Raw genomic sequence first — 26,907 nt, 5'->3', positions numbered from 1 at the left:
TGCACGAGCCTGGGGTCTGGGCCACCGGGAAAAACCCCCTGGTCCAGGTGGGAACCAGACACATGAATCCATCATTTAATAGTTTCCTCTGTTGCTGTGGTTTCCAACGTGGACCTGATTTCCCTCCAAAGAAGGAGGAGCCTAAACTGGCAATGGCAGATATGAAGCCATCAGACCCTGGAACTGGGGCTTAACGTGGGAGGCAGTGGGCAGCAAAGAGTGTGGAGGCCAAGGAAAAAGACTAGTCCGGGAGCACCTCATTTGAGGACTTTTTTCCTCCCAATGAGGAGGCAGGAGGACCATCTGCCGGTTTATCCTTATCCGCACAGTGAAAAACGCGAAGCAAGGAAACCTGAGTTCTGGGTTTTCCTTTGGCAGCTCCAAGCTCTGATCCCCACTGAGCCAGGAATGTCCTTTCCTTTCTCTCCAGGGAAGTGAATGTCAGTCATTCACACCTCAGTGTTGCAGAGTCTACTTACCTCTGGCACTTTCTTCCCAAAGCCTGGATGAAGTCAGGGTTTTCATGAAGGGCAGGTGCTCAGGGAGGGAATATGATTCTGGAGGGCAGGCCCTGTGTGAGGGGGGACTTGTGCCCCAGCTCCTCACACAGACCCACTGAGAAAGAGGTTAGTCTCCCTTGGCCACAGAGGGGGAGTTAGTGACTGCTTCGAATCCACAGTTAGCAGAAGCTGGACTCCAACCTGAGTTCTTACTCCAACACAAGGGTCTTCCCCACCATGGCATCTGCATCTGGGCCCACAGTTTCGCTAAGGACTTTAGTCACTGAGGCAAGGAAGGGAGAGAGGCGGCAGGGTGAGGACAGGGCACCCCTTAAATAAATGGAGGGCAGAATTCTCTAAGTCCCGAGGGGAGAAAGTGGCCCAGCTGGGGCTTGGAGCCTCCTCTCCAGACTTCTCACTCCCTACCTCTGCCACCACGGCCGTGCAGGCAGATGAGGAGACTCAGGATATCTAACATTGGCTATCCTGGATTCAAGTCCCCGCGCTATCGTTTACCAGTGATTGGCATTATATTAATGGAAGTCACCACCCCTCTGCGTGGGCTTCTCAGGTGGCTCAGTGGTAAAGAATCCACCTGCCAATCCAGGATACACTCAGGGTTCGATTCCTGAGTCGGGAAGATCCCCTGGAGAAGAGAATGGCTACCCACTCCAGTGTTCTTGCCTGAAGGATTCCATGGACAGTGGGGCCTGGTGGGCTACAGTCCAAGGGGTCGCAAAGAGTCAGACGCAACTTAGCGACTAAACAACAACGAAACCTCTCTGCACACCTTGACTTTCCCCTCTATAAGATGGAAATGGTGGCCCCCGGACTGCCCAGGATCAAGAGGGGGTCCTGGGAGGGTAGGTGCGGGCGGCACTTTGTAAGTGATAAAACACCATAAAAGCACCAGGGTTATTAGTATGATTTTCTCTCTGGTTTGTTTGGACAGGAAAAACAGAAAACAATCCCAGGCACTGGTAGCACAGCCAAGAGGGGCTGTATTTCAAAAGGAACCTTACTGCAAACTGCAGGAAACCAAGGGGAAAAACAACAAACACAGTTGCCCTGTCCCCAGCCCACAGTGCTATCGGCCGTCTGAAGTTCCAGCCTCTGCCCGTCCCTGGGCCCAGGTCCTGCTGGCCTGGGCCCCAGAGGGTTGGCCAGATCTTCACACTTCCAATCACCAACAGAGCTAAATGTTGTTAGAGATCACACCCCTCCCCTCAAGCACAGAAAACATCTAGGCTCTGTTCACAGCACATGAGGACTGCTTGCTGGGGCTTAACAAAATGCCCAACTCACTTTCCTCTAAATTCTACCCACCTCCCAGGTGCCTGTACACACACACACACACACACACGCACACACACGCACACACACACACACACACACACAGGGGAATGCAAGCTCACATCTTTCCCTTCAGTGGCCTGAGAGAATGATCTGGTAAAACCTTCCCCAATATAATTGACTCAGTAATTTTAATCTGCCACAACCCTCTCCCTCCACCCAGTCAGCTGATAATCCTTTGCCTGAATATTCTTCTGGGGACCAGCCACAGAAGGACGTTCTTGGGCAAGACCTTGGACCTCTAGAAGGCTCTTGTTAAGTTGGCTCTTTGTTCCCTGTGAGAAAGAATCGGTTATCTCGTGTCAGTTTATCAGCTGAGCAGAGAGCTGGACCCTGAGGTAGTTGGACAGGGGACTGGTCAGTGTTGATGGCAGGTTGGCCTGAAGAAAAATGTGGAAGAGATTGCATAGAGGAGCTAGCGGAGCCAGCTTCAGTGGGGTGCCCTGGGGGGTTTGGGGTGGGACACAGAGAAATGGCTGGAGGAAGGAAAGCTCGGGATTAGGAGATGGAAAGCCCTGTCATGTGCTTCCTGTGTGACTCTGGGCAGCTGGCTTGGCCTCTCTGAGCTTCATATCCCTCAATGCACACAGAGTTGAGAGGAAGTCAACAGACGACCTTTGGGCTCACTGAAGGGCTCACTGATCTGCAGACGAGTGAAGGGTCCAGAGGGGGAGGCAGAATGGGAGAGGACCCTGCTTGACTCTGCCTTGGGCCCCTCTGGCGGCCAGCAGCGGTAGCAGACGCTGGGCGGAAGGCGGGCAGGAGGGACTGCAGGCTGAGCCTCTCCATTCCACCCCAGGAAGGGTCACCCTATCCAACGTGTCTGAGAGGAAGGACAACATGCGTCTCGGCCTGAGCCTGGCCACCAACCCCAAGGACAACAGCTTCCTGGTAAGAGCCACCCACTGGCCCTCTTTCCAATCCCCGGTGCTTCCTGCCACCACAGGCCCTCTGCTCGGGGCTGCAAGGGACATGGGGTGGCTGAACATGCCTGCCCACCAGACCACCTGTCCCTGCGCACCCCAGGAGCAGCCCCTCCTCCACCTTCCTGCCTGTGCCATTCTGCCTACTGCACCCTAAACTTTTTTGGGGGACAATTCAGACAAGAAAAAGGATTGAGCCCTTTTGTGTACATTCCCTTTGGAGGTAGGGGGGAGCATGGAGCAGATAGCCTAAAAAGGAACAGAGATAAAGATTATTAACAGTCCAATAGGGTGTGGGGGGCTATCCTGCTCTTTGGGGAGCCCAATGTCCAAGGCAGAGGCTGAATCTCCACTCCAGAATTGATGAAAGAGATAGGACCCACCACATACCCTGAGAAGATTTGGAGCAGAAGTCATAAATGAGTGAATGCAGAGTTTCTACAACAGAGGGAAGGATAAAGAGGGGCAGGCCACCTGAACTGCACGGGGGATCAGACAAGAAGGTTTCCTGGAGAATGTTTCTGTTTTGTTTTTAAAGAAGAAACTACTCTTAGCAAGGAAGAAAAAGGAAGGAGTACTTGGGCTGAGGTGGTAGAGACATTCATTCATTTAAACTATTTTTTGAGTTCTTACAACGAACTGAGCCTGATGCTGGGCACTGGGGATTCAGCAGTCTGCAGAGCTCCCTGCCCTCCTGAAGCTTCCATTCTGTTTGGGGGCGTGATGATAACAAATGAGTAATATGAACATGCTGTTGGGACAGAAAGTCAGCAGCGCTAGGTGCTGGGAGTTCTCTGCACCCGCCCAGGCAAGCATATGCGAGCTTTGCACACAGTGGGCGGGTGCAGGTGGCCTGATTGCTTGACACTGCCCGCCCCTTGCCATCACGTTCGAGTAAACAACCATGAATGTGGATGATGCTGGGACTGATGGTTCCTAGAAACAGCTGCAAGAGAAGATTTCAGAGAAAAATTACCCCCAAAAGCCCAATAAAATGCACCACTCATTTTAAGATAGGAAAGCTAGTATCACTCTCTGCTCTCACCCATCAGTCCATTTCTATTGACAAATGAGACACCAGGGCAGTGAGATGACTGGGATGCTCAGAGATTTGACAGGAGCATAGTGGCTCTACCAGGGAAAGTCCCGAGGGGCCTCAGTATATGGTCAGCCCGCAGCCCTCATCATCCCCAACCAAGGGCAACAGGACCCCTGGTTCTGTCCACACATACTTGTCAGGGGCTTTGGTCTAACACCCTTCTCTGTCTGAGGCTCCTTGTCATACCCTATCAACTTGATTTCACAGACTTCACAAGATGGAATGAAGGTCCGAGAAGGAAGGTGTGACACAACCCCTGGGGCCTCTGTGGGGAGGTTAAGACCCTAGTTTGTAAATACCAACTTTGTTTAACTCATTCACTCATCCATTCATCCATTTACTCATCAGCCCATCCCCCAACCAAATGTCCTTCCCTCTATTCATCTATCCATCCATCCATTCATTCAGCCACCCATCTGTCTTCATATCAGTCTACCCCCTCATCCTCCCATCTAATCATCCATCCCTTCCCACATCCATCCACCATCCATCCATGCACCCATCCATCCATCCTCCATTCATTTATCCATCTTCTATCCATCCATCCATCATTCTTCTATCCCTCCAGCCATTATCTATCACCTACTCTCCCATTATTCATTCTTCCCCACTTCCAGAGATAACTTGCAGAAGCTTCAACAAAAGACACAGATAAAACAAAACCTTTAAAATCTGAGTTAAAAAAGAGAGCTAATTAAATAAAGGGATTGGAAGTAGAACAATTATTCTTCCAAACCAAAAGAAATAACAGCATAAAACTTAGTCTCGAGTTCCCCAGCAGCAGGACAAAAGTGAAGACAGAAGCTGGCCTTTCGTTTTCAATGACTCTGAGAAGGACTCATCATTCAGTCTTTAAACAAGGGGCTGACATCAATGATTTGGTAGTAAACTTCATAGAAAGAGCAGAAACACATTTTTTCCTTCCCCTAGTAAGAAAAAGCCATGGGCATGTTGTTGGGACCCTGTCCTGGAAGTTTGCATGGTAATGACCTTCAGGTGACCTCTTCAGTAAGACCTTTGAATGGTCCCCTCCCATGGATGACAAGGTTTTCCTGCCTCCTGTGTGGTGGGAGGGGTGGACAGGCAGGGGAAGGAGAGTCACAACCCTGATGATGGGGTGGAGAAGGGGACCTCTGAAAATACAACAAAGGTGGATTCTAAGGTTAGTTAGTCTCCCTTCCACCTGAAATCAAGGGAACTGGTACATGTTACCGCAAGAGAGATTTCAGCTAGGCTTGGAGAAGACCCTCTAAATTCTAAGGATACCAGGACTCAGATGGAGGATTCTGTCTTGTGTCTTGGAGGGTGCGGCTGGGCCAAAGGCTGTTGGGCCCCAGACCCTCCCTGAGGCCCCCACTAACTGGGGGTCCGTATTGTGCTCCACAGGCCTGCAGCCCCCTCTGGTCTCACGAGTGTGGAAGTTCCTACTACACCACGGGGATGTGTTCACGAGTTAACTCCAACTTCAGGTTCTCCAAGACTGTGGCCCCAGCTCTCCAAAGTAAGTGGCTTCCAAACTGTAGACTCAGGCTGAGCAACCGGCAGTCCCCGGGAGGCCCCGAGCTCTGACCACCCCATCCCGTGGCTACAAAGGAGAACTTGGACTCTAGCCCTGCCTGGCTCCGGACTCTCTGGGTAACCTCTGGGGTCACAATCCTGGCCCACCCTCCCCTACAGAACGATGGTGGGGGAGTTAAGGTTATGAAGACCATCCTGACAGCCAGAGAGGCTCACTGCAAACCCCAGTGAGGAAGAGATGGCCGGGTTGCCATGTACAGCAGGCAGGCTGCGCACTGCACAAGTCTGGGGACATGGTTCACTTAGACTACAGTGTGAGTGGTACCCTCTGATGTTACGCAGTGCAGCTGCCCTGTAGGCGCAGGGCCAAGGAGAACAGAAGTATTCCTGGTAATAGTCCCATCCAATATGTGTTCCTGGACATGAGGAAGCGCTGCCCAGCTTTCCCGGGGCCTCATGGAACACAAACCTCCCACTCTGTCCCCACCTGCCAGGAAAGTCTGGGACGTCAAGTGCAGACCTTGCCTCTGGCTTGGCTCTGAGCCTCACTATTTCCTGTGGGCTAAATACCATCGCCCAAGGAGCTGCTGCCTGTTTTATTGAGGGTGAGGGGATCAGCTCCTCTGGCTAAAGGCAGCCTCCCTCTGAACAACAGCGCCCAGTCAGAGACAGAAGGTGGTGCGTGGAGGAGGGAGGAGGAAGGGTCAGTCCCACAGGGGCTGGGAAGTGGTCCTCTTGGGGGTGATGAGAGGACTTCGATTCTGTTCTCACACAACATCAGCGAGAGAGCAGAAGCAGTGGCTGGGCTGGGAGAAGGTCTGCAGCGGGTCACGTGAGGTGTGTTTCCTACCCTGGAGCTACTTTTCCCTCTGGGCTGAGGTATGACCACCTCAGCCTCCCAGAACCTCCTCCTCACCCCACTGACCAGGCGCCCAGCAGATCAGACCCTAGGACATTACTCCTTGCCCCCGCCACCTCTCCCAACACCACGGAGGATCTCATTCAGCAGGTCTAGGATGAGGCCCCAGGTCCGTGTAACACGTGTGTGTGTTTGTGTTCAGAAGTGTGTTCAGCCATGTTTATAAACCACAGACCTAAAGCAAGGCTCTTCCCAAGGTATCTTTTAAAAAATTTTGAAATCTTAAGAAAGAAATCAGTACTAATAAATGCATTCTAATAATAAAACTGGCTTTAAAAGAAACCTGGTCCCTACCAGTAGATTAGAAACCCCTCCTAATCAAGGCGTTCCTGTCTGGTGTCCTCGCAGCCATCACCACCACGCAGCACTCCAGCATGTGCTGGACCCACAGGTGTGGGGCTGCGGAACACTGGAGAAGGACAAAGTTATCGGGCACCATCAGCCTGGAGGCGTAGGATTGTCACATGCTACATGTAACATGCAGACGAGACGAGAGCCATCCACACAGCTTCTCCTAAAGCAGAGGCGACTCTAAGCATCCAAATCACCCAGTGCCTCTAAAGTGCTCTCCCAAACACAGAGCCTGAGACGGGTGCCTGGGCTCCAACCCTGGGCTTGCCCTCCTGGTGAGCACTGCTGTCAACATGCTGCACCTCCACGATACAGGAGTTACTGGAGTGGCTGACTCACAAAGCCCCCCGCTATATTGCTATAAAGTAGATTTATTTGAAAATAGCATGAAAATCCTCCAGTGACAATAAGCAGGTGCCCAGTATTTCAATGTCATATAGTTTAGTATATATCATAACAGGTTCATGATATCTTATTTCAGAGTAACCTCAGCTGTTTTACAAACAGAAATCAATTCCTTAGATGTTAAAAGACACTTTTTCCATTTGTTATGGTACCAATGTTTCATTATTCATTCTGTTGGTGTTATTCATTTTAATTTGGTATTCATATTACAAGAATATAGAGAAACGTTCAAAGCAGAGTTCAAGGCATAAGAGCTTGACCTCGTGATGTCATTACTATGTTAACAAACTGGTTTGGTTAAGAAAATAACACAAGGATCAGCTAAGACTCTTGAGTTCAGCCCGGGAAGCATCAACTGGTTAATTCCTCGTAGCAATCCTCTACTGTCATTATGCCTCTTTTACAGTAGCGAAAACTGATGCCAAGTTGTTAAGTAACTTGCCCAAGGTCAAAGCCAGAGGTCAAACAGTCTGATGCCAGATTCCACATTTCTAGCCATTACACCATGCCTCCCTCCTAAGAAGTGAAGCCCATTTGTTTGAGCTGAAAGTGGTAAATGCCAGCCTGCCCATTACTGTAAAATACACAATAATGAACTACTGATTTGGGCAGTGTTGGCTGCCTCCCAAACAAGGACCAGCCAATGGTGGTCAGTTCCTGATGAGGAGCAGAAGCATTCTGGCTTAATTGTTGCTGTGTTTAGACAGCCAGCTCAGAGCCATGGAGCACCATCAGGAATTCCTGGGCTCCTCTCTCACGTGGCCCAAATAAATGTTCAGCCTGAAGATGGCTCCCAGACCAGGCTTCCTTGGACAATCATTCAGGGAACCAGAGATTTTCAGACACTGGCTCCTGGGGTAGCTGTGACCATGTCCTCACTTCCCAGGGTGCCAGACCTACATGGACATCGTCATTGTCCTGGACGGCTCCAATAGCATCTACCCCTGGGTGGAGGTTCAGCACTTCCTCATCAACATCCTGAAGAAGTTTTACATTGGCCCCGGGCAGATCCAGGTGAGCGTGGATGGGACTCTTTTCTCCTCCAAACAGGGCCCCCCAAACCCATGGCAGATGCTGCCCTGAGGTGTGGGGGAGTGTCTTTGCTTGCACTAGAAAGATGTAGATGAAAGGGCCAGCAACAGGGCCCTGCAGCCCAAGACACCCATCTCCGCTGGGCACATCAAGGGACAGTTTGGGAAAAGCATCATTGGGTGGGTCAACCACTGTCCTCTGGGATGGACACCATCTATTAACAAAAACTTTGATCAGCCAGCGAGTGAGAAGGCAGCAGAACCCTGCTGGGTGAGGCAGGGGGAGAATTAGACACTTTGATCTTGGAGAAGAGACTGGGGAAGTAGTCGTAGCTGCCAGCATATATTTGAAATGCTGCCTAGCCAGTGAGGGGGGAGGTTTATTCAGTATTGTTTTGGCAGGCCAAATGAGGACCAGTGAATAGAAGTGACAAGGCGGCAGATTTCAAGTCATCTAAGAAATTATTTACTTAATAATTTTATTTCTTTTTGGCTGTGCTGGATCTTCGTTGCCATGCAGGCTTTTCTCTAGCTGCAGCAAGTGCGAGCTACTCGAGCGGCGGTACACGGGCCCAGCAGTCATGGTGCACAGGCTTAGCTGCTCCATGGCATGTGGATCTTCCCAGGGCAGGGATCAAACCCATGTCTTCTGCATTCACAGGCAGACTCTCTACAACTGAGCCATTAGGAAAGCCCTAAGAAATTGTTTTGTAGCAATCAAAGCTGTTAAAAAGGGAGTGGGCTTTCTCATGAAGTGATGAGTTCCCCACCCCTGAGAGATCATCTTTTAGGGTATGCCAGGTAAAAATTCAGCATTTGGAAATGCACCTTTACCAAATAAACTCTGTGGGCCCATCCAACAATAATATTTGTTCATTCTAGTCCTGCTACAGGTAGGTTTTGTTTATTCTTTTAAGATTTTGTTTCTATTAAGGCTATTAATATTTGAGGCTAATTAATATTTCAAACTTCTCTTCCAAAATGTGAAGAATCTTAGTTCCAGATTTTGGTGAACAATGCCATAGCCCATCCTCCCACACTGTTCCTAAGATTTTAGATTTCAATTCTATGCTCAACTTTTGTCTTTGTAAGTAAGAAACTTAATCTGCTGGATCTTTTAGATCAGTCTCCTCTTTCTATAGGCACCTCCCACTTGTCTCACCAAGCCAGCCATTCATTCCCAGAACTTTGCAGAACCTGCTTCCCTTTGGCTTAATCCCGCTCCCTTCGGAAGGTCCCCTGGCCTCCTCACTCCTGAACAGTCCCAGAGAGATGACTCCAGCAGGCCTCATCACCAAAGGGCCAGCCTTCAGGGGTCAAGACATTCTGTTGCCCTCTCCTTTTACTCGCAGGTTGGAGTTGTACAGTACGGAGAAGATGTGGTACACGAATTTCACCTCAATGACTACAGGTCTGTAAAGGATGTGGTGGAAGCTGCCAGCCACATTGAGCAGAGAGGAGGAACAGAAACCCGGACAGCATTTGGAATTGAATTTGCTCGGTAAAAATAATAATAATAATAATTTTTCTAGATCTCAGACACTGTTCTAGTTATCTATTGTTGCCCCATGAAATTTAGTATCTGAAGAGACAATAATTAACCCCTCAAAGCACTGGGCATTGGCTGGGCTCAGCCGTCAGCCCTCCTTGGGTTCTCTCATGTGGTTGAAATCTGGCGTTAGCTGGGGCTGTTGTCATCTGAAGGTTCAACTGGACTGGTCATCCAGAATGGCATGCTCACATGGCTGGCAGTGGAGGCTGGCCATGGGCTGGGAGTTCAGCTGAGGCTGGCAATATGAGCTCCTGTGCATGGGCATGTGGCTGGACACTCTCACTTTATGGCAGTCAGCCTTTGAGAGGAAGTTTTCCAAGTGACCCAAGCAGAAACTCCAAGACTGCCTGTGACCTAGCTGCAGAAGCCCCAGAATATAACTTCTGCCATAGTTTTCTTTTGGCTGTGCCACACAGAATGTGAGATCTTAGTCCTTGATTGGGGATTGAACCCCTGCCTCCTGCAGTGGAAGCATGGAGCCCTAACCACTGGACTACCAGGAAATTCCCTGCCATAGTCTATGATTGAGCAAGTCCCTAAGGCCAGCTCAGGTTCAAGGAGAAGAGAATTTCATTTCCCTCCTTGATGGAGGAATGGCAAGGTCACATCACAGAAGAGCCTTTGGGGGACAGGGGCTATTTTTGCAGCCAACTTCGGGAAATATCTTCTACCACTGAGACCCTATCAAAAGTGTGTGGGTTGCATGAGGACAGAATCTTCTTGTGGGGTATTTTTCATCAGTGGAATGTGAGTAACAGAGTTAAATCTAACATCTGAGATTACAGAGCCATGAGGCTGGTTCTTTAAATGTGACACAAGAACTCACAGTGATAATGAATGTTATTTAGAGCCATCCAGATAGCTACGTGCTTATTCCAGTGACCCTGCCATTGCTCAGAACACTGAACTCACCCACACTGGAACCAGTGAATGATTTTAAAGTCAGTTTCCCCAGATCTTTCCAGCTGTAGTCTAAACTCCCAAGATGACTGTGTCCAAGGCACTAAGATTTAAATGTATAAATTTTACACCTACGAATATGAGCTCTGCTGTATTCATTGAGACCACAGTCCCATTACTGTATAATCCCCCCTCAAGTAGGGTTAGTCAATGTGTTCAGCAGAATTTCACAATGTGGGAGCTATTTAGTAGTGACATGATTTCGTGTGGTCAAAGAGTTTTTTCCAGCCTCACGACTCTATGATTATACGCTCCACCAGCGTATTTCTGTTTGCTGATAAAACTTGCTCAAGCTTTTTCCCCAAATGAGCATCTCTGTTTGTAAAGATGGCTCTTACTCACCCTCCTGAGAAATGGGCCCTTGTTGCTGTTTTGTCTTCATGGGGGTGAGCCCCTGAGACCCCCGAGTAGGCCCTTGTGAAGTGGCCAGTGGAGAACTGAGTCAGCTCACACCCACCAAGCCATCAGTGAGAAGCTGACTGACTCCCAGTGGGGTGGAGCCCGCTGTCTCCATCTCATTTTGCAGCCCATCTCCCCCAGGTTAAGTGTAAGTGTGTGACTCACCTAGTGATTTGAACCATCGTGATTCACAAGCACCTCTGGGTGTGCAACCTGCACTTCAAGTGAACTTTGAAATCTGCTCTCCCAGCCAAGTCTTGGGCTCCAAATTACAGCTGGCTCCTTTTAAGCTAAAAGGTTTTCTTTCCTCACTCAGCTATTGATAGTGCATTTTTTTCTGTGCACCTACTAAAATAAAAGATCCAGGCCATGGACTTGAGGGTTTATAAAAATGGTAACTCATGATCCCAGGCTTAATAGGGAAGCTCTGATAAGTGTCAGCCTAACTCAGTGAGGATGAGAGAGGGAAAGCTCCAAGGGAGGGTCTTGGGAGGACTGCCAGGATTGGGGGACATCTGACCTGTCCTAGGAAGATGCCAGGATTTCAGCTGGGAGATGTAGAGAAGAACAGAGGAGAGGGGAAGTCAAGGAACATTTATGTTCAGAGCTTTGCTCTGAGCACAGTTTGTGTTGGGGGGATAGTAAGCCCTGAAGCTGCAAAGAAGGTTTGGAACTAGATTATGAGAGTGGTACTGTTGTAGCCAAGGCAAGCATGAGTGGCCAGTGAAGGTTCTTAAGGACAAGAATGTCATCATCAGATGTGCACATGAAGGTGACTCTGGTAGCCACATGTGGCTTTAGGGGAAGGGGCGGGACAGCATTGTGATGCCACCTTTGTTCATTCAACACTTTTTATTGAGCATCTACTATATGCCTCACGCAGTTTTAGGTACTCAGGATGAATCAATGAACAAAATAGATAAATGTCCTTCCTTCGTGAAGCTGAGGGTGAGGCGGACAATAAGCAAAAAAAAAAGAAAAAAATAGTATGCTAGAAGATACAAGATATGGTGGAAAAATGTTCTTCTTGTTTAGTCGTTAAGTTATGTTCGACCCTTTGCAACCCCATCAACTGTAGACCACCAGGCTCCTCTGTCCATGGGATTATCCCAGCAAGAATACTGGAGTGGGTTGCCATTTTCTTCTCCAGGGTACCTTCCTGACCCAGGAATCGAACCTGTGTCTCCTGCATCGGCATGTGAATTCTTTATCACTGAGCTACCAGCAAGCCTGGGGTGGCGATGGGGGGTGGGAAATACAGCCTGGTGAAGGCAGTCAAGCAGGTTGGAGAAGGCAGGTATTTAATCAGCATTAACGGGGAAGTCAGGGAAGGCTTCACTGAGAACTAGCATTTGAGTGGAGACTTGAAGGAGGTGAGCAAGTTGGCCAACGGGGTGCCGAGTGGAGGATGTTCCAAGAGGGGGCAGCTCCAATAAAGGCCCTAAGACAAGAATGTGCCTGGTGGTCCCAGGATCAGGGAAGATTCCAGCAGGAGGAGGGGCCAGAAGGGTCACTGAGGGTCCGGCAAACCACTGTCAAGACCTGGGAGAAATGGGAGGCAGGACAGGATTTGAGCAGAAAGGAGACATGATACAACCTACTTTCTCCACCGGTCACCCTGGCTTCCAGGTTCACGGAACCTATCATGAGTATAAAGCTCTCACTGCTCTCCAGGAAGTTAGAGTCTAATTTACAAAGCAACGAATCCAAGTCTTCTACACAGTACAAATTCACAATTTTAAATCCGATGACTCATGCCAATATTTATGCAATTACAGATTCATACAGATATTCACACCATTCCACTCTATGGAAATATAATCCTGAAATGTCCTTGGCTCTATATGTAATAAAACCTGTGTTTCCCCTGCCATATTTTTTTCTCCTGAAGTTTTGTTCCTGGACCCCAGCTCTAACTCTGTAGATAGAGACCCCAGCCTTACCGTGAGAGCGTCTTGAGTCTCCTCTGAGGGGCTAGTAGACTCCCTCCACTGAGTCGGGCTTAAGCCCAAAATATTCTCTATATTTTGTCCTGTCAAGTGTGCTTCAGTCCACGCCTCATATTAAAATTAGAGGGGCTTTTTTAAGCCAACATATCCAGAATAACATAGAATTTCTCAGAGAGTAGCAGATGGTCCATTGCTCTTAACTGATAGCTTGAAAATGCTCTGAACTAATTTATTCTAACTTTTGTGAATTCCTCAGCATCTAAATCATGCATGTCAGCTCATCAGCTTGCCGTGTAACAAAAGATACCTCTGATAACCAACGCCTTGGAGCCTGGAGGTGGAATTTAACCTGGCATCATGGTGCTTAAATCTGTGGGTCAGACCCGTGAGGAATTACTGCAGTGCCTAGGGATAACAGTTGTTTTTAGTTCCTTATTGGAAAATTCAGAACCTCACGATCTGAAGGAGAGTTGGCCACACAGGCACCAAAAGCTAGTGATGGTTCAGGAGCCAATTTTTTCTGCTTCATAGATGGGTCGCCAGCTGTGAGAGTCTGTCCACAGCATGCCAGCCCCCAGGGCCCTGGCTGGACTGCCTGGCAGGCAGGCCAAGCAACTGCTCTGGCCACTGAAAATAAAATAAAAAGCAAGAAAGAATACTTGTCATAGAATTTGATATTTAATAATTCCCAAAATAGAATAAAGTGGTTCTCCTGGGAAGAAAGTTTGCCATGCTTCATCACACACATTTGCTTGGGTGTTGATTTGCTCTGGCTCATCACCTTTTCAGATCTTAGGGAAGTGGTTCTCAAACCCCCATGTTCATTAGAACTGTTGGAAAATTCCGGTGCCCAGGACACACTCTGGAAATTCTGATTCCATGAGTCCAGGTGGGACCTGGCATCATTTTTATTTTAATTCCCCAGGTGATTCCAATGTGCGCTGGGGTTTTTGAACCATGAAATTAGGGTCTCTAAAGGTCTCCACCATGAAATTAGGGCCTCTAAAGGTCTCCACCGGGAGACGGCAATGGCACCCCACTCCAGTACTCTTGCCTGGAAAATCCCACGGATGGAGGAGCCTGGTAGGCTGCAGTCTATAGGGTCACTAGGAGTCAGACACGACTGAGTGACTTCACTTTCACTTTTCACTTTCATGCATTGGAGAAGGAAATGGCAACCCACTCCAGTATTCTTGCCTGGAGAATCCCAGGAACGGGGGAGCCTGGTGGGCTGCCGTCTATGGGGTCGCACAGAGTCGGACACGACTGAAGCGACTTAGCAGCAAAGGTCTCCACCTGACCGTGATCTCCCCTCCCGGAACCACCCTCTCCCTTCTGCTTGCCCAAAGCAGCATGATCAGGACTTGAGAGGGGTTTTTTAAAGTCACTTTTTAAAGACAAGCAGATTTGAATGTTGCTCAGCCATAAAAAGAAACGAAATTGTGCCATTTGCAGAGACATGGATGGACCTAGAGTCTGTCATACAGAGTGAAGTAAGTCAGAAAGAGAAAAGCAAATACATATTAATGCATATATGTATGCGGAATCTAGAAAAAATGGTATAGATTAACTTATTTGCAAAGCAGAAATAGACACACGGATGTAGAGAACAAACGTATGGGTAACAAGGGGGAAGAGGGGGTGGGATGGATTAGGAGATTAGGATTGACATACATACACTATTGATACTATGCCTAAAACAGATAACTAATGAGAACCTGCTGTATAGCACAGGGGATGCTCTGAGGTGACCTAAATGGGAAGGAAACCCAAAAAGAGGGGATATAGGTATACATGTATATGTGCATATGTTCACATACATGTATATATGTATATATAGGTATACCCAGGGGTCAAACCCTGATCTCTCACACTGCAGGTGGATTTTTTTTACCAGCTGAGCCACAAGGGAAGCCCACAGAATGTATACATATAGCTGATTCAATTTGCTGTATAGCAGCAACTAACACAACATTGTAAAGCAACTATACTCCAATAAAATTTTAAATTGTTTTAAATAAATAAATATAAAGACAAGCAGATTTAAGACCCATCTGAGCAGCCAGCAAAACAAGTAGTCTGGGTGTCTCAACCCAGCTTCTTTGGTTTAGGGTTCCAACACCTGTAGAGTTGCCGGGGGGCTTAGCTCTGGCTCCCATGGCCACACCTCTGCAGGAGTTTGGGGGGTTGCCCCATCCCCACTCCCCTCTGTGACCCTCCCCTGTGCTCGGATTCCAGCTCAGAGGCTTTCCAGAAGGGCGGAAGGAAAGGGGCCAAGAAGGTGATGATTGTCATCACAGATGGGGAGTCCCACGACAGCCCGGACCTAGAGAAGGTGATCCAGCAAAGCGAGAGGGACAACGTGACCAGATACGCCGTGGCCGTGAGTCCTGTCCCACCCGTCCCGCCCCCGCCTGCCTTCTGGAGGTGTTGCCATCAACCCCCGGGGACTCTATGGGTGGGGAAGTGTTTTCTGGGCAGTGAACTAGCCATCTGGGCCCTCAGATGGGCCTGTCCTTGTTACGTCTTCACAACAGCTGTGGGTTTTTTCTTCCCTCCATTGCCAGGCAGGTTCTGAAACCTCAGAAACTGGAAAACACCTCCAAGCCTCCCAACTCCCAGCACCCTACCTTAGAACAGGCGCTCCAGCCTGCCCTGGGGTCCCGGGGACATGGGCCATGAGTGTGTGGGGGAAGTCTGTGCTATGTCCTGTCTGTCGCCCATGCCCCCTGTTCCCTGGCAGGTCCTGGGCTACTACAACCGCAGGGGGATCAACCCAGAAGCTTTTCTGAATGAAATCAAATACATTGCCAGTGACCCCGATGACAAGCACTTCTTCAACGTCACTGATGAGGCGGCCCTGAAGGACATTGTCGACGCCCTGGGGGACAGGATCTTCAGCTTGGAAGGTGAGCACTGCTTCCTGAGAGGCACTCATACTCCTGGGCTTATGGCAGGTGAAGCCCAAATGAGTGAAATCTAGCCCCACGGGGACTTCCCTGACGGTCCAGTGGTTAAGACTTCACCTTCCAATGCAAGGTCCCATTCCTGATCGGGGAGCTAAGTCCTGGCCAAAAAACCAGAATATAAATAACAGAAGTAATATTGTAATAAATTCAATGAAGACTTTAAAAAATGGTCCACATTAAAAAAAAAAAAATCAAGCCCCACAGGATGGGAAGGTTTAGAAGTCCTCCCTTCTTGATAAACCCCAGCGTTCCCGTGCTGGATGTGAGGCTCCAGGCTTTCCAAACAGCCTTGAAGTCTGGTTTTGCTGATAAGCTCCTCCTTTTACCATAGAGGTAACTGCAGTTCGAAGGGACTAAATGACTTGCCAGAGCTCCCACCACTTGGGAAGGAATTGGGGTTTGAATGAGGGTTGCCAGTTATAGCAAATATAAAATACAACATTTGTGGCAGACATACTAAAAAACCATTCATTGTTGGTCTGAAATTCAAACTTAACTGAGCATCCCGTATTTTATCTGGCAGCCCGCGTTGAGCCCAGCTGAGCCTGATTCCACAGCCTGAAACACTTACTCCCCGAGTCCTGCCGCCTGCCACCCCACCTTTTTGCAAGGTTCCCTCAGACTGTCTCTCTCCTTATGACTCAAATTCCAGTTTTGATTTGCGCAGAGCTCCTTTGCACCATATATTGCTGTAGGGGGGACCTTGCCATATTGGATTCTCTTCTACCATATGGGAGATGCGTCAAAAGAAAGAGAAGGCAGCATAGCATCCCAGAGCCCAAGCAGCCTGCTCTGCATTGGAAATGTTGAGCTACAGACACAGGAAAAGAGAAAAACAAGCCCTCAAAAACGATGATAAAGGAATAGAGAGTAGGGACCTGAGTTTGACCCTTACCCTAGAATTAAACATCCAGATCAGTGAATTTATACTCAAAATGGTTGCCTTGTGTGATGAGAACACTGGCTGCGTCGACACGTCAGAGCCCCTCTGCGAGGAGGAGCTTTTGACACACATGGGATTCCTTGTGCAAATCTGTGGTGGTGACAACTCTTCCTCCTAAGGGTCGATTTACAATTTGGGAACCATCCAGAGGCATCTGGAACTGAATCTTGTGAATAGTAGGAATGAACAAAGTGGGAAATTCGATTTCTTGCCAACAGTGTAGATGATTTCTTTCCGTGCACTTTTCTGGATCTTTCCCCTATGTTGACACTCTCATAGTATGCGTGCCCTGTAATATGAGGTGTTCCAATCCCTTTTCAGCAGGGTTGCTAATAATAAACCCACATGGCCACCTGGAAGGGGCCTGCTGTTGGGGTGGATGAGCTGGACTCAGACCTGGGGCCCTGTCTCACCTCACTGAAAGTGCTTCCAGGTCACAGGTTCTGGGGACTGAGCTGCAGACATGTCTGGTGCTAAGAAGGCATGCATGCAACTGACATCTTTTGATCTGTTTTAGGCACGAACAAGAACGAAACCTCCTTCGGGCTGGAGATGTCACAGACTGGCTTTTCCTCTCACGTGGTGGAGGTAAGGATGTGTTTAGTGCTGCCCTCCCTCTACCTACCCTCTCTTCTTAGCTCCCTAGGTCATTATCCTGCCATTCCTGGGCTGTCTCTCATCCCCCTTGCTCTCTTTCTTGGGGTCTCTCTGCCTCTCGTCTCTGTGGCTAGAAGAGGGACATCAAGATCATCAGTTTACAATTAGCTGTCTCAAGCCCTCTCTGTGCAGGGTGCTGGGGCAGACATGTCCTCCAGGACCAAGGGTCCCGTTTGGTCCACAGAACCTTGTGCAAAAAGTAGGCCAGAGTGGCAAAACCCCTTGCCTGGGCTCTAACAGTGGCCTGCATGCCCGAGGCGGCCTGTGTGTGAGGGGCCCAGCCCTGTGTCTATGTGGGCAGAAGTCCCAGATGTGCTCCAGAAGGCGGCCCATAGGGGCCTCTCCGCATGCGGGCTCGGCGTCACGTTGCAGAGATCCCAAGCAGACCCGTGGTGTCACTGGCATTGTGCTATGTCTGGGGCATGTGCTTCACCTGGTTCTGATTCTCAGGATGGGACTGAAACCTCACAGGATTGCCAGAGGGGCATATGCATGCATGCTTATTTGCTCAGTCTTGTCCTGCTAGGCTCCTCTGTCCATGGAATTTTCCAGGCAAGGATACTGGAGTGGGTTGCAATTTCCTACGTTAGTGGATCTTCCCAACCCAGGGACTGAACCCGCATCTCCTGAGTCTCCTGCATTGGCAGGGGAATTCTTTGCCAGTGAGCCACCTGGGAAGCCTGCCAGAGGGGCAGAGGAGTCCATAGCTGTGAGCAGGCTTTACTTCTAAAGCTATTTGGACGTATAGTCCTGCCTGAGAGTACATGTGGGGAAAGCCTGTGTTGCTGGTATCAGCACATGCCCCTGTGAGCATACTTTGGGCTGATAGATGCCCTGAGTTTGGGCATGTGCTCTGCTCAGTTGGCCCCATGGGGAGGGGCCATGCCTCCCAATTTGCCAGAAAAGACCTATCAGTCCATCCCACTCCTACATCACTTTCATTAACCCCCTGAATTTTCCCCACTCCTCTGTGAGGTGAACATGGCAGGGTTCCTTATTCCCAGTTTCCAGGTAAAGAAGCCACGTCCCAGGAAGGCTGAATGACCTGCTGAAGTGACACAAGTGAGAGAAATATTAGCCTCATGCTTTTCCCCCACACTGAGCAGCTGTTCTATGAGAGTGGGTGGAATCTGATGGGAGCCTGAGTCAGAGATCCCAGATCGGAAGGGAGAGGGATGGATGCCCAGCACACAGTGGCCAGATGGACGGAAATGCGGCTCACGCTCAGCGTTTCCTGAGCTGCATCTGGACTATCTTGTGCCCATTGAATACAGCAAGATATAAATATTACTGCTCTATATTGACAGTAGTCATGCAATATGTGCCGAACACTTTAATTTTTTTTTCAGAAAATTTCTGTGCCTCATTCATGCTCAAAAACAGCCCTGCAGAGTCGGCAGATGGTAATAGTTGTCCCATTTTAGGTGGTCACATTAGCAAATCCTTTCAGTGCCTTTTCTGTGCTAGGCCCTGTGCTCTATCCCAGTAGGTACAGTGGCAAGAGCCCTGCCCTCAGGGAGCTCCCAGTCTGAGGTTAAGGGGCTGCATACCAGGAGGGGCAAGGGCATTCATTCACACAGATCAGGCATCAAGTTCTGTGCTCCAGCTGGACTAGCCCTGGACTCCTGACTCTGGGGTCAGGGCTAGTTAGAAAATGTAACAAAGAAAATCAATTTCATTAAATCCAACAAGCATTTGTCAAATGCAACTAAGATATCAAAAGGAAGCAGAATTCTTGCCAAATAGGAGTCAGCCTGAAAACAATGCAGAACAGCAGTCCTGAACTTAGAGAATAAGATGACAGAAACCACAGACTTCTCCTGAGTACAGGTGTATAACTTCAGGAGGCCAGCTCATCTATGGAGCCCTTGTAGAGACTCCCTGCTCAATGGGGAACCACATGGACCCATCGAACACTTATCAAGGCAGCATGAGGGACTTCCTTGGTGGTCCAGTGGTTAAGACTCTACACTTCCACTATAGGGGGCACAAGTTTGATCCCTGATCAGGGAATTAAGATCTGCATGGTTTAGCAAAAACAAAAATAGTCCTTGCCAAGGCTGTGTGTGATCAGAGTTTTACAGAAGGAAAGGCCCAGGCTAAGGGAAAGGAGATTCGGGGGGAGGATCAGGGGAGTCTGGGGCTTGGATAGCCCCCTGAGGACAAGAATTTCAGCAGCCATGGGTGGCAGCAGGCAAGAAGAGAGAGGAAGTTATACTCACAGGACTAGGGGAAGGCTGAGCACTCACGGGGGGCCAGCCCTGATGGCAGGGATGGCAAGAGAGAGAGAATGTCCCATGTCTCCATCTTCCATTCCAAGGTCAGTTTTTGAGCATCTCCTCTTGGGCCTGGCTGTGTGTGAGGCACTGGGATATATAGAGATGAAGGTAACATTTCAGCTGACAGCAATTCACAGTCTAGTTGGGGAGAAAGACTCTTAAATGATAAGTTCAGTCTCCTGCTTCTAATACTGTGATCTGTGTGTGCCCAGGAATCAGGGAATCTAGAGAGAAGGGAGGTTAAGACAAGCTTCAGGGATTCAGGGAAGTTTAGCTGAACCTTGACAATGGCCCAAGCAGCAGAGTATGTCAAACAAGATGAGTTCTTGTAGGATCAATAGAGTTCCCCAGCTGCAAAGGGGAGACCCGTAGCTCAGGACCTCAACTTGTTATTGATGTTAAGGTCATCAGCTGCCTCCTGTAGCTTCCTCCACATGCTCAACTCTTGTTCTCTTCCCCTAACTGGAGAAACCCAGGAGGCATCTCCCCACTCTGTAGATAGAGACCCCAGTTCTTCTGTCACCCTGTGTTTTCAAATGACAGACATCTGGGAGTTTTCATCTGATAAGACTTAGAAAAAGACAATGATTACATTTGAATTTGAAACTCTTTAAGATTTTTTAAATAATTGTTTAAATAAATAAAATCCTTCCAAATCCAAAGGATTGATGCAGTGATGGTGGCCTGTCTGGCACTGCGACTGGCCATTGGGTTGCTATTTTAGGGCACAGAGGTTTTTCAGTGCTAGGCTGGTCATGCCATCATAATTGGCCACAGCCGTCCTGTCCTTGGGAGTCCAACCCCCCACAGCTCTCAGAATCAGTCAGACCTCTCTGGAGATTGGAGACAAGAAGGTCCAGCCCCTCAACTTTGCCCAGAACAGGTCCTGAGCCCAAGTGAGTACATCTCTTGGGGGAACCCTGGGGCTCCATATCCTCAGGAAACACTTCCTAGACAGTCTCAGACAGCTGCTTCCTGCAAATGTGCTGAGTCTTCAGTTGCCCTGGGCCTGTTGAGCTCTGTCAGAAGGAAGGATCCCTAGTCCCAAGGGAAGGACCCATAGAATGTTCACAAATGGCAGAGGAAAGGTCAGATCTGATCACCTGGTCTGCTGCCATCTTACCTAGCAAGGAAAGCAGGCTTCAAGTTAGGAAGGGCAAAAGCAACTAGAGATAGAAAGGACCAGAGTCCAGATTAGGAGAGGAGACCCCCATATATCCCCTAGCCCCTGGATGAACCAAAGCTCCAGGCCACAGGCATTATTACATTCCAGCATGATGGCCAGAAGTCAGAGCTGCTGGGAAAACCAGGGACCCAAAGCCCCAGGAAACTCTAGTCCTGATTAGCCAAAAGGAGAAAGAATATTCTGGAAATTACCATCAGCAAAATTAGCTATGGATGCCTGGCCAAATTTTAGAATGGATTTGTGAGCCAACGGTTCCATTAGCATTTGGAAATGAATATGAAGGTCGCTGAGAGCTGGAGTGGCTTCTATTAGTGCTGGCTGCTTGCTGAGGTGATGAACTCCCTGTCAAGCTGGGTAACCAAGAAAAAGCTGCATGAATCTGCCAGAAACCTTGCAGAAGAGATCCACAGCTCTCAGCCTATAATCCCCATGGGCCACAAGGGGAAGGTGTGATGGAAGCAAGAGGACCATAAATAACTGATGCCCATGGTGATGGCTCTCCTGCATTGCACTCTGTAAATCTCCCCAACACCGAAAGTTTACAGAAGGAAGCAGTTTTATTAGGGTGGACCTTATCTACACAAAAGACTTGGCCACTCACCCAAGATGAGAACAGAGTGTTTTTTCTTTAAACTACACATGATGGTCTAGGAGGACCAGCCTCAGTTACATTTGAAACAGGCTGAGGCAGTGCGGAGTGGGGTGGGGGGTGGGGAGGTTACCCCCGAGACCAACAGCCCCAGTTACCCCCTGCCTCTTCAGCCTGTGCCCTTTTCACCAGCCCTCCTGGGCTCATGGACAGGATAGCTAAGGTTAGAGGTGATTATGTAAGGTTCTCAGCTGCTGAAGCCTTAAAATTGTCATCTTTCCTAAGGGTTTGGCATTTGAACTCGTTTTGCATATCTTATTTAATCAAAAGTAAAAGAAACTCATCCATAATGATGAAATGAGGGGTTGATAACTAAAGGCTGAAAACTCCTTTTGAGTCCCCTTAGCCCTAGATGGTGGATTCTTCCCCCGCCCGCTCTGGGGCAGGCATTCAGGGCTGCCCCAGTGAGGCCAAGGCCTGCTGCCATGCTGTTCTGGATTCTTTGCAAGTTGACCCCTGGTGGCAGGAAACATTTCTGGTTCTTTGAGGTCCTCAGAAGCCCAGCTCCAAGTCCTCAGGCTGTGCCCTGGTGCCCAACGCCCCACTCCTGACCATTGTTCCAGGACCTCTGAATAGAAATAACCATCTCTCTGATCTGGAATGAATAGTCAAGTAACAGCATGCCCTTTGACCCCCCGCCCCCTCCTCACTGCCCCAGCCTATGGCTTTCAGCCCCACGAATGGTGCAGGACCTCTCTCCACAGAAAGACTGCAGGCCCATTTCTGGGTCTTTCCTGCCCAACTCCATCTCAACCTTCAGTCTCTGATCTCTTCCTCAGGCTCCACAAGGCTTGTTGTAAACATCTTCTACCGAGAGAATCTGAGCAACTAGTTAAAGCATCATCCACCCTCTTAACGATGTATTTGCCTTAGAAGGTGCTCTTGGGGACAGAGTCCTGACCTCCCTACAGCCACTCTGCTAATGGACATGTGGGCGAGGAAGCCATAGGGGAGCCTGAGGGAGGAGACCAGTACTCCGTGCCCTCTAGGTGGTCTCCCTGTGAACAGAACCACCATGGGCCCCCTCCGTCTGCCCCCACAGCCCTGCCTCTCCAACATCAAGAACTAGTATCATCTGGTGTCCTCATTCCATTACTACCAAGCCAGAGGAAAGCCCTGCCTGGCTGTGTGGCCTCAGACAAATCGTTTTGCCTCTCTAAACTTCAACCTTTGAGCAGATGTCTGAAAAACATGTGTGGAATTGAATCTTGAGGCTCCGAACTAGAAGTGTGCATTTTGAGACTTCCTAATAAGTCAAGGAGGGCTTCTCAGGTGGCTCAGCTGTAAAGAATCCACCTGCCAAAGCAGGAGACTTACGTTCAATCCTTGGGTCCGGAAGATCCCCTGGAGAAGGAAATGGCAACCCACTCTAGTATTCTTGCCTGGGAAATCCCAGACAGAGGAGCCTGGTGGGCGATAGTCTATTGGGTCACAAAAGAGTCAGGCACGACTTAGTGACTAACCAACCAATAAGTCAAGGAAGGTTTTCTTAAAAGCCTTTCCTAACTTTGCCATGTACCCACCCACCCTCTCCACAGGTCACCCCCTCCTGTGGGCCCTCAAAATAGGCTATTCTGGCCTCTATCAGATCACTCCTCACAGACTCATCGGTAGGTCCAACTTGACTGTGAGATCTGAGGACCCCGCCTCCCTGGAAGTACTTTATGGCTGAATTAATGAATGAGAGGAACTAATAGGTATGCAGTCCTTATTGGCTGCCAAGCACCCTGCTAAGGATTCAAAATGCTAGTTCTCACAACTATTTACAGAACTACAGAATAGTCTCAGAACTATTTACAGTGAGGACCCTTAGGCTAGGCAAGAGAGAGGAACTTTCCCAAGGTCACACATCTGGAGGCTTTGGAGCTAGAAGTGGAACTCGAGTGTCTGACAGCAGAGATCACAGTCTAATCCCAGGCCTGGTATTACTCAGCCTACTGACCATCTGGGCCGGGTACTTCTTTGCTGCAAGGCTGTCCTGTGCGTCGTAGGTAGTCAGCAGCATCCCCGGTCTCTACTCACCATAGCAACCCCAACACCACCCCGGGCTGTAACTACCAAAGCTGACTTCAGGCATTACTAAATATTGCCTGGGGGCTAAGCCACCCCCAGTTGGGAACCACTGTTCTAGACTATGCGGCTTCCCGTGCTGGGCATGTGGCCCAACCCTGGCTGGGGACAGAGGATGAGCAGGAACACGGAGTCTGCAGAGATCTGGTCACACACCAGGGAGCGCTCAGCTGAGGTGGGAAGGTAATTCTGCTGCAGGACTGGTCAGAGGACAGCTGAGAGCTGAGCTGGCAGGATCTGATGGTGAGGACTCAGGCAAGTACAGGTACAGTTCCTCCTCAGGGAGGGCACACACTTGGCCTTAGATCTTCTGGGGGCCACAAAGCCCGTGTCCTCATTTCTGCACAGAGAGCCAGGAAGGTCAGCTGCCACCCAGGCGAACCAGTCATATCTGGTGGAAGCCTCGGAAACCTCGCAGGGAAGGAGACCATAAGTCAGGGAGCCAGTGCCAGACCTGGAGTGTGGAACACAGAGCTTCCCCACGACGCCCTTCTGCTTGTTTTCCAGCTGGGCTTGTATGCCTTCTTCTATCAAAACTTTGGCCCTTTCTTCAGTCCCATGCTTCCAGATTTTTTCCAAATTCAGAAGGTCTGGGTTTTCCCAACTGCGAAAAGATGGTGACCACCTGAGGTTTGCCCTGGTGGCCTGGGCTTGCCCTCTCAGCCAGCCCACTCCTCACAGTGCACCCAGTCTGCAGCAGGGCCCCAAGAGACCCTGCGCAGGAAAGGGCCTCCCACTGGGAGCACAAGCCTGCCTGCAGCCACTGCCGGGGTGGGCTGGCACAAGGTGAGGGCCCAGAAGCCCTCAGCCCACCCAGTGCTGCCAAAGGCAGAAATTCCGATGGAATTGCCAAGCCCCACGTGTGGTGAGTCAGCATCAGGTCTCCCCCAGCTGAATCCCAGGCACCTAGCTAAGCCAGGCCTTCTCAGTACATCACAGAGGTTTCCAGTCATCCGCAAAGCCAAACATTCATCTTCAAAGGCCTTCCCAGGAAGCAGACTAGCCTGCTGTCATATTGAAAGCAGAATCAAGGGGCTTCTGGGGAAGCCAATGAGCATTTTTCCCCTCTGACCAACTCCATCCCAGCCCTGCCACTGACTTGCTGTGTGACCTCAGGCAACCCCCTTTCCCTCTCTGAATCTTGGGTGCTCATTAGTCTAATGCAGATAATGACTGTCCTGCTAGTCTCCCACAAATGCGTGACTGGATGAGAAAGGATCTTGCAAAGAATGGAGCACACCCCAAGAGCGAGGAATGTTGGCAGGAGTCTCTGAGGCCCTGGCCCGGATCCTGGCCCTGACAGATTGTCAGACTCTCCCAGGCTGAAGCGCCCAGAGTAGGAGAAAGCTAATGAGAAAATGCGACATTAAACATAACCAAGCACATCAGACTCACCCAAGAGCAGCTTATTTATAGCTGTAAAAACATCCTGTCTGAACAGTCAGTTCAACCTCTGAAATATTAGGACTTTAATCCTAATATATGATCAACTTTACTCTTGAAAGTGAAACCTTGGAAATGAGAAAAGGAAACAGCTTATTACGGTTCCCAAGCTTGCCCCCTGCACCACCACTAATGAAATTAGTGCTGAGGCCTCTGCCTGTATGTTTAGTTATGGCCCTGTTGTCCCCAGGCCAGAGTCACATTTTTCTATTGGTCCCCTGTCTTTGGTGGTGGTGGTTCAGTCGCTTGGTCTTTCTCTTTGTGACCCCATGGACTGTAGCCCACCAGGCTCCTCTGTCCATGGGATTTTCCAGGCAAGAACACTGGAGTTGGTAGCCATTTCCTTCTCCAGGGGATCTTCCCCACCGAGGGACTGAACCTGGGTCTCCAGCCTTGCAGGCAGATTCTTTACCAACTGAGCCACCAGGAAAGGAGAAATTCAGTACTCTGGGCACCAATGGTGGGGAAGCCTCAAATTCCACCCACCACCTGGGTTGAAGGAGGGCTTAGTAGGAGAGAGATGACTTCACCAGCTTGCGCTCTAACATTCCAAAGCTGGGAGGCAAAACCGGGTGCCCCTGGCTAGTGATCACCAAGGTGACCCAGGAAGGTGGCCCCTCCTGCTTCCACCCCCCTCCTCAGCCCCTCATTGTCCCTAGTCACTGCTCTCCCTCTTCTGAGTGCTTGCTGTTTATCTTCCCGTGTCCACTAGTTATGTGGATGGTTGGGGCTGGGATAGAGTTCAGGGGCAGCCCAGAGGGTGAATAGACGCAGTCCAGTCCTCAGAAATGACCCTGGAGGCTTCCCCTCAGGGAGCTAGAGCTCCCCATCTTCCTGCCCAGACATAGGAGCATCTGCTTACCCTGTAATTAAAGACACCCTCCTGTCCTTGAGGTGCTGGCTGCCACAAATGCAGCCCTGGCTTACCTGTCTAGCCTCATGTTGAACCACCCTGCTCCTCTCACTCAGGGCTCCAGCCCCATCGAACAGCTTTCAGTTCTTTGAAGCCAAAGGCTCTGAACTGTCTCCAGCCTCAGGGCCTTTGCACAAATTATTTCATCTCTCCAGATGTCTGGGTAAGTAAGCATCACTTGCTCAAAACGCTTTTCCTGAGCCCCATCTCAATCTAAACTCAATCTCACCCCAGGATTTACCACAGCCCTCATTGTGTGGCAGTTATCACGGTTTGCAAGTATTATGTTTATTTGTGTAGGTATTTAGTGTCTGTGAGCTCTGTGGGGGCAGGGATAGTCTCCCCAGCGCTAAGCAAGTGTCTGACATAAGACAGACACACAATGAATTTGTACAGAAGAAATGAAGAAGTAGCGTTTACACACAGGAAAGCAACGCAGACAGTGCAAAGGAAGGAGGAAAAGCACAGGTTGTGTGCATGCTAAGTCGCTTCAGTCGTGTCTGACTCTGTGCCACCCCGTGGACTGTAGCATGCCAGGCTCCTCTAGCCATGGAATTCTCCAGGCAAGAATACTGGAGTGGATTTTCCATTTCTTCCTCCAGTGGATCTTCTCAACCCAGGGATCAAACCCACGTCTCTTACATTTCTTGCATTGGCAGGTGTGTTCTTTACCACTAGTGCCACCTGGGAAGCCCTGGAAAAGCATACGCGCACCACTTCAAGGGGGCTCCCTGTGGCTCAGCTGGTAATCTGCCTGCAATGTGGGAGATCTAGGTTTGATCCCTGGGTTGGGATGATCCCCTGGAGAAGGGAAAGGCTACCCACTCCAGTGTTCTGGC

General features: G+C 49.6%; 1 protein-coding gene across 3 annotated transcripts in view; it reads left to right on the top strand.

The window, feature by feature from the left end:
- ITGA11 (integrin subunit alpha 11) overlaps nt 1–26,907 on the top strand; it is a 134,500-nt gene that overhangs the window by 69,731 nt on the left and 37,862 nt on the right. For all 3 annotated transcript variants that reach the window (XM_081511891.1, XM_081511889.1, XM_081511890.1), the window contains exons 4-10: nt 2,653–2,744; nt 5,262–5,376; nt 7,955–8,082; nt 9,452–9,600; nt 15,198–15,342; nt 15,703–15,868; nt 17,389–17,459. In XM_081511891.1, the coding sequence (XP_081368017.1) occupies nt 2,653–2,744; nt 5,262–5,376; nt 7,955–8,082; nt 9,452–9,600; nt 15,198–15,342; nt 15,703–15,868; nt 17,389–17,459 (866 nt within the window). The remainder of the gene's footprint in view (nt 1–2,652; nt 2,745–5,261; nt 5,377–7,954; nt 8,083–9,451; nt 9,601–15,197; nt 15,343–15,702; nt 15,869–17,388; nt 17,460–26,907) is intronic.

Source organism: Giraffa tippelskirchi, chromosome 7 (genome assembly GCF_054371585.1).
Source record: "Giraffa tippelskirchi isolate mGirTip1 chromosome 7, T2T-mGirTip1v1.2.pri, whole genome shotgun sequence".
Taxonomy (NCBI): Eukaryota; Metazoa; Chordata; class Mammalia; order Artiodactyla; family Giraffidae; genus Giraffa; species Giraffa tippelskirchi.
This window is presented reverse-complemented; position numbering and strand designations above follow the sequence as displayed.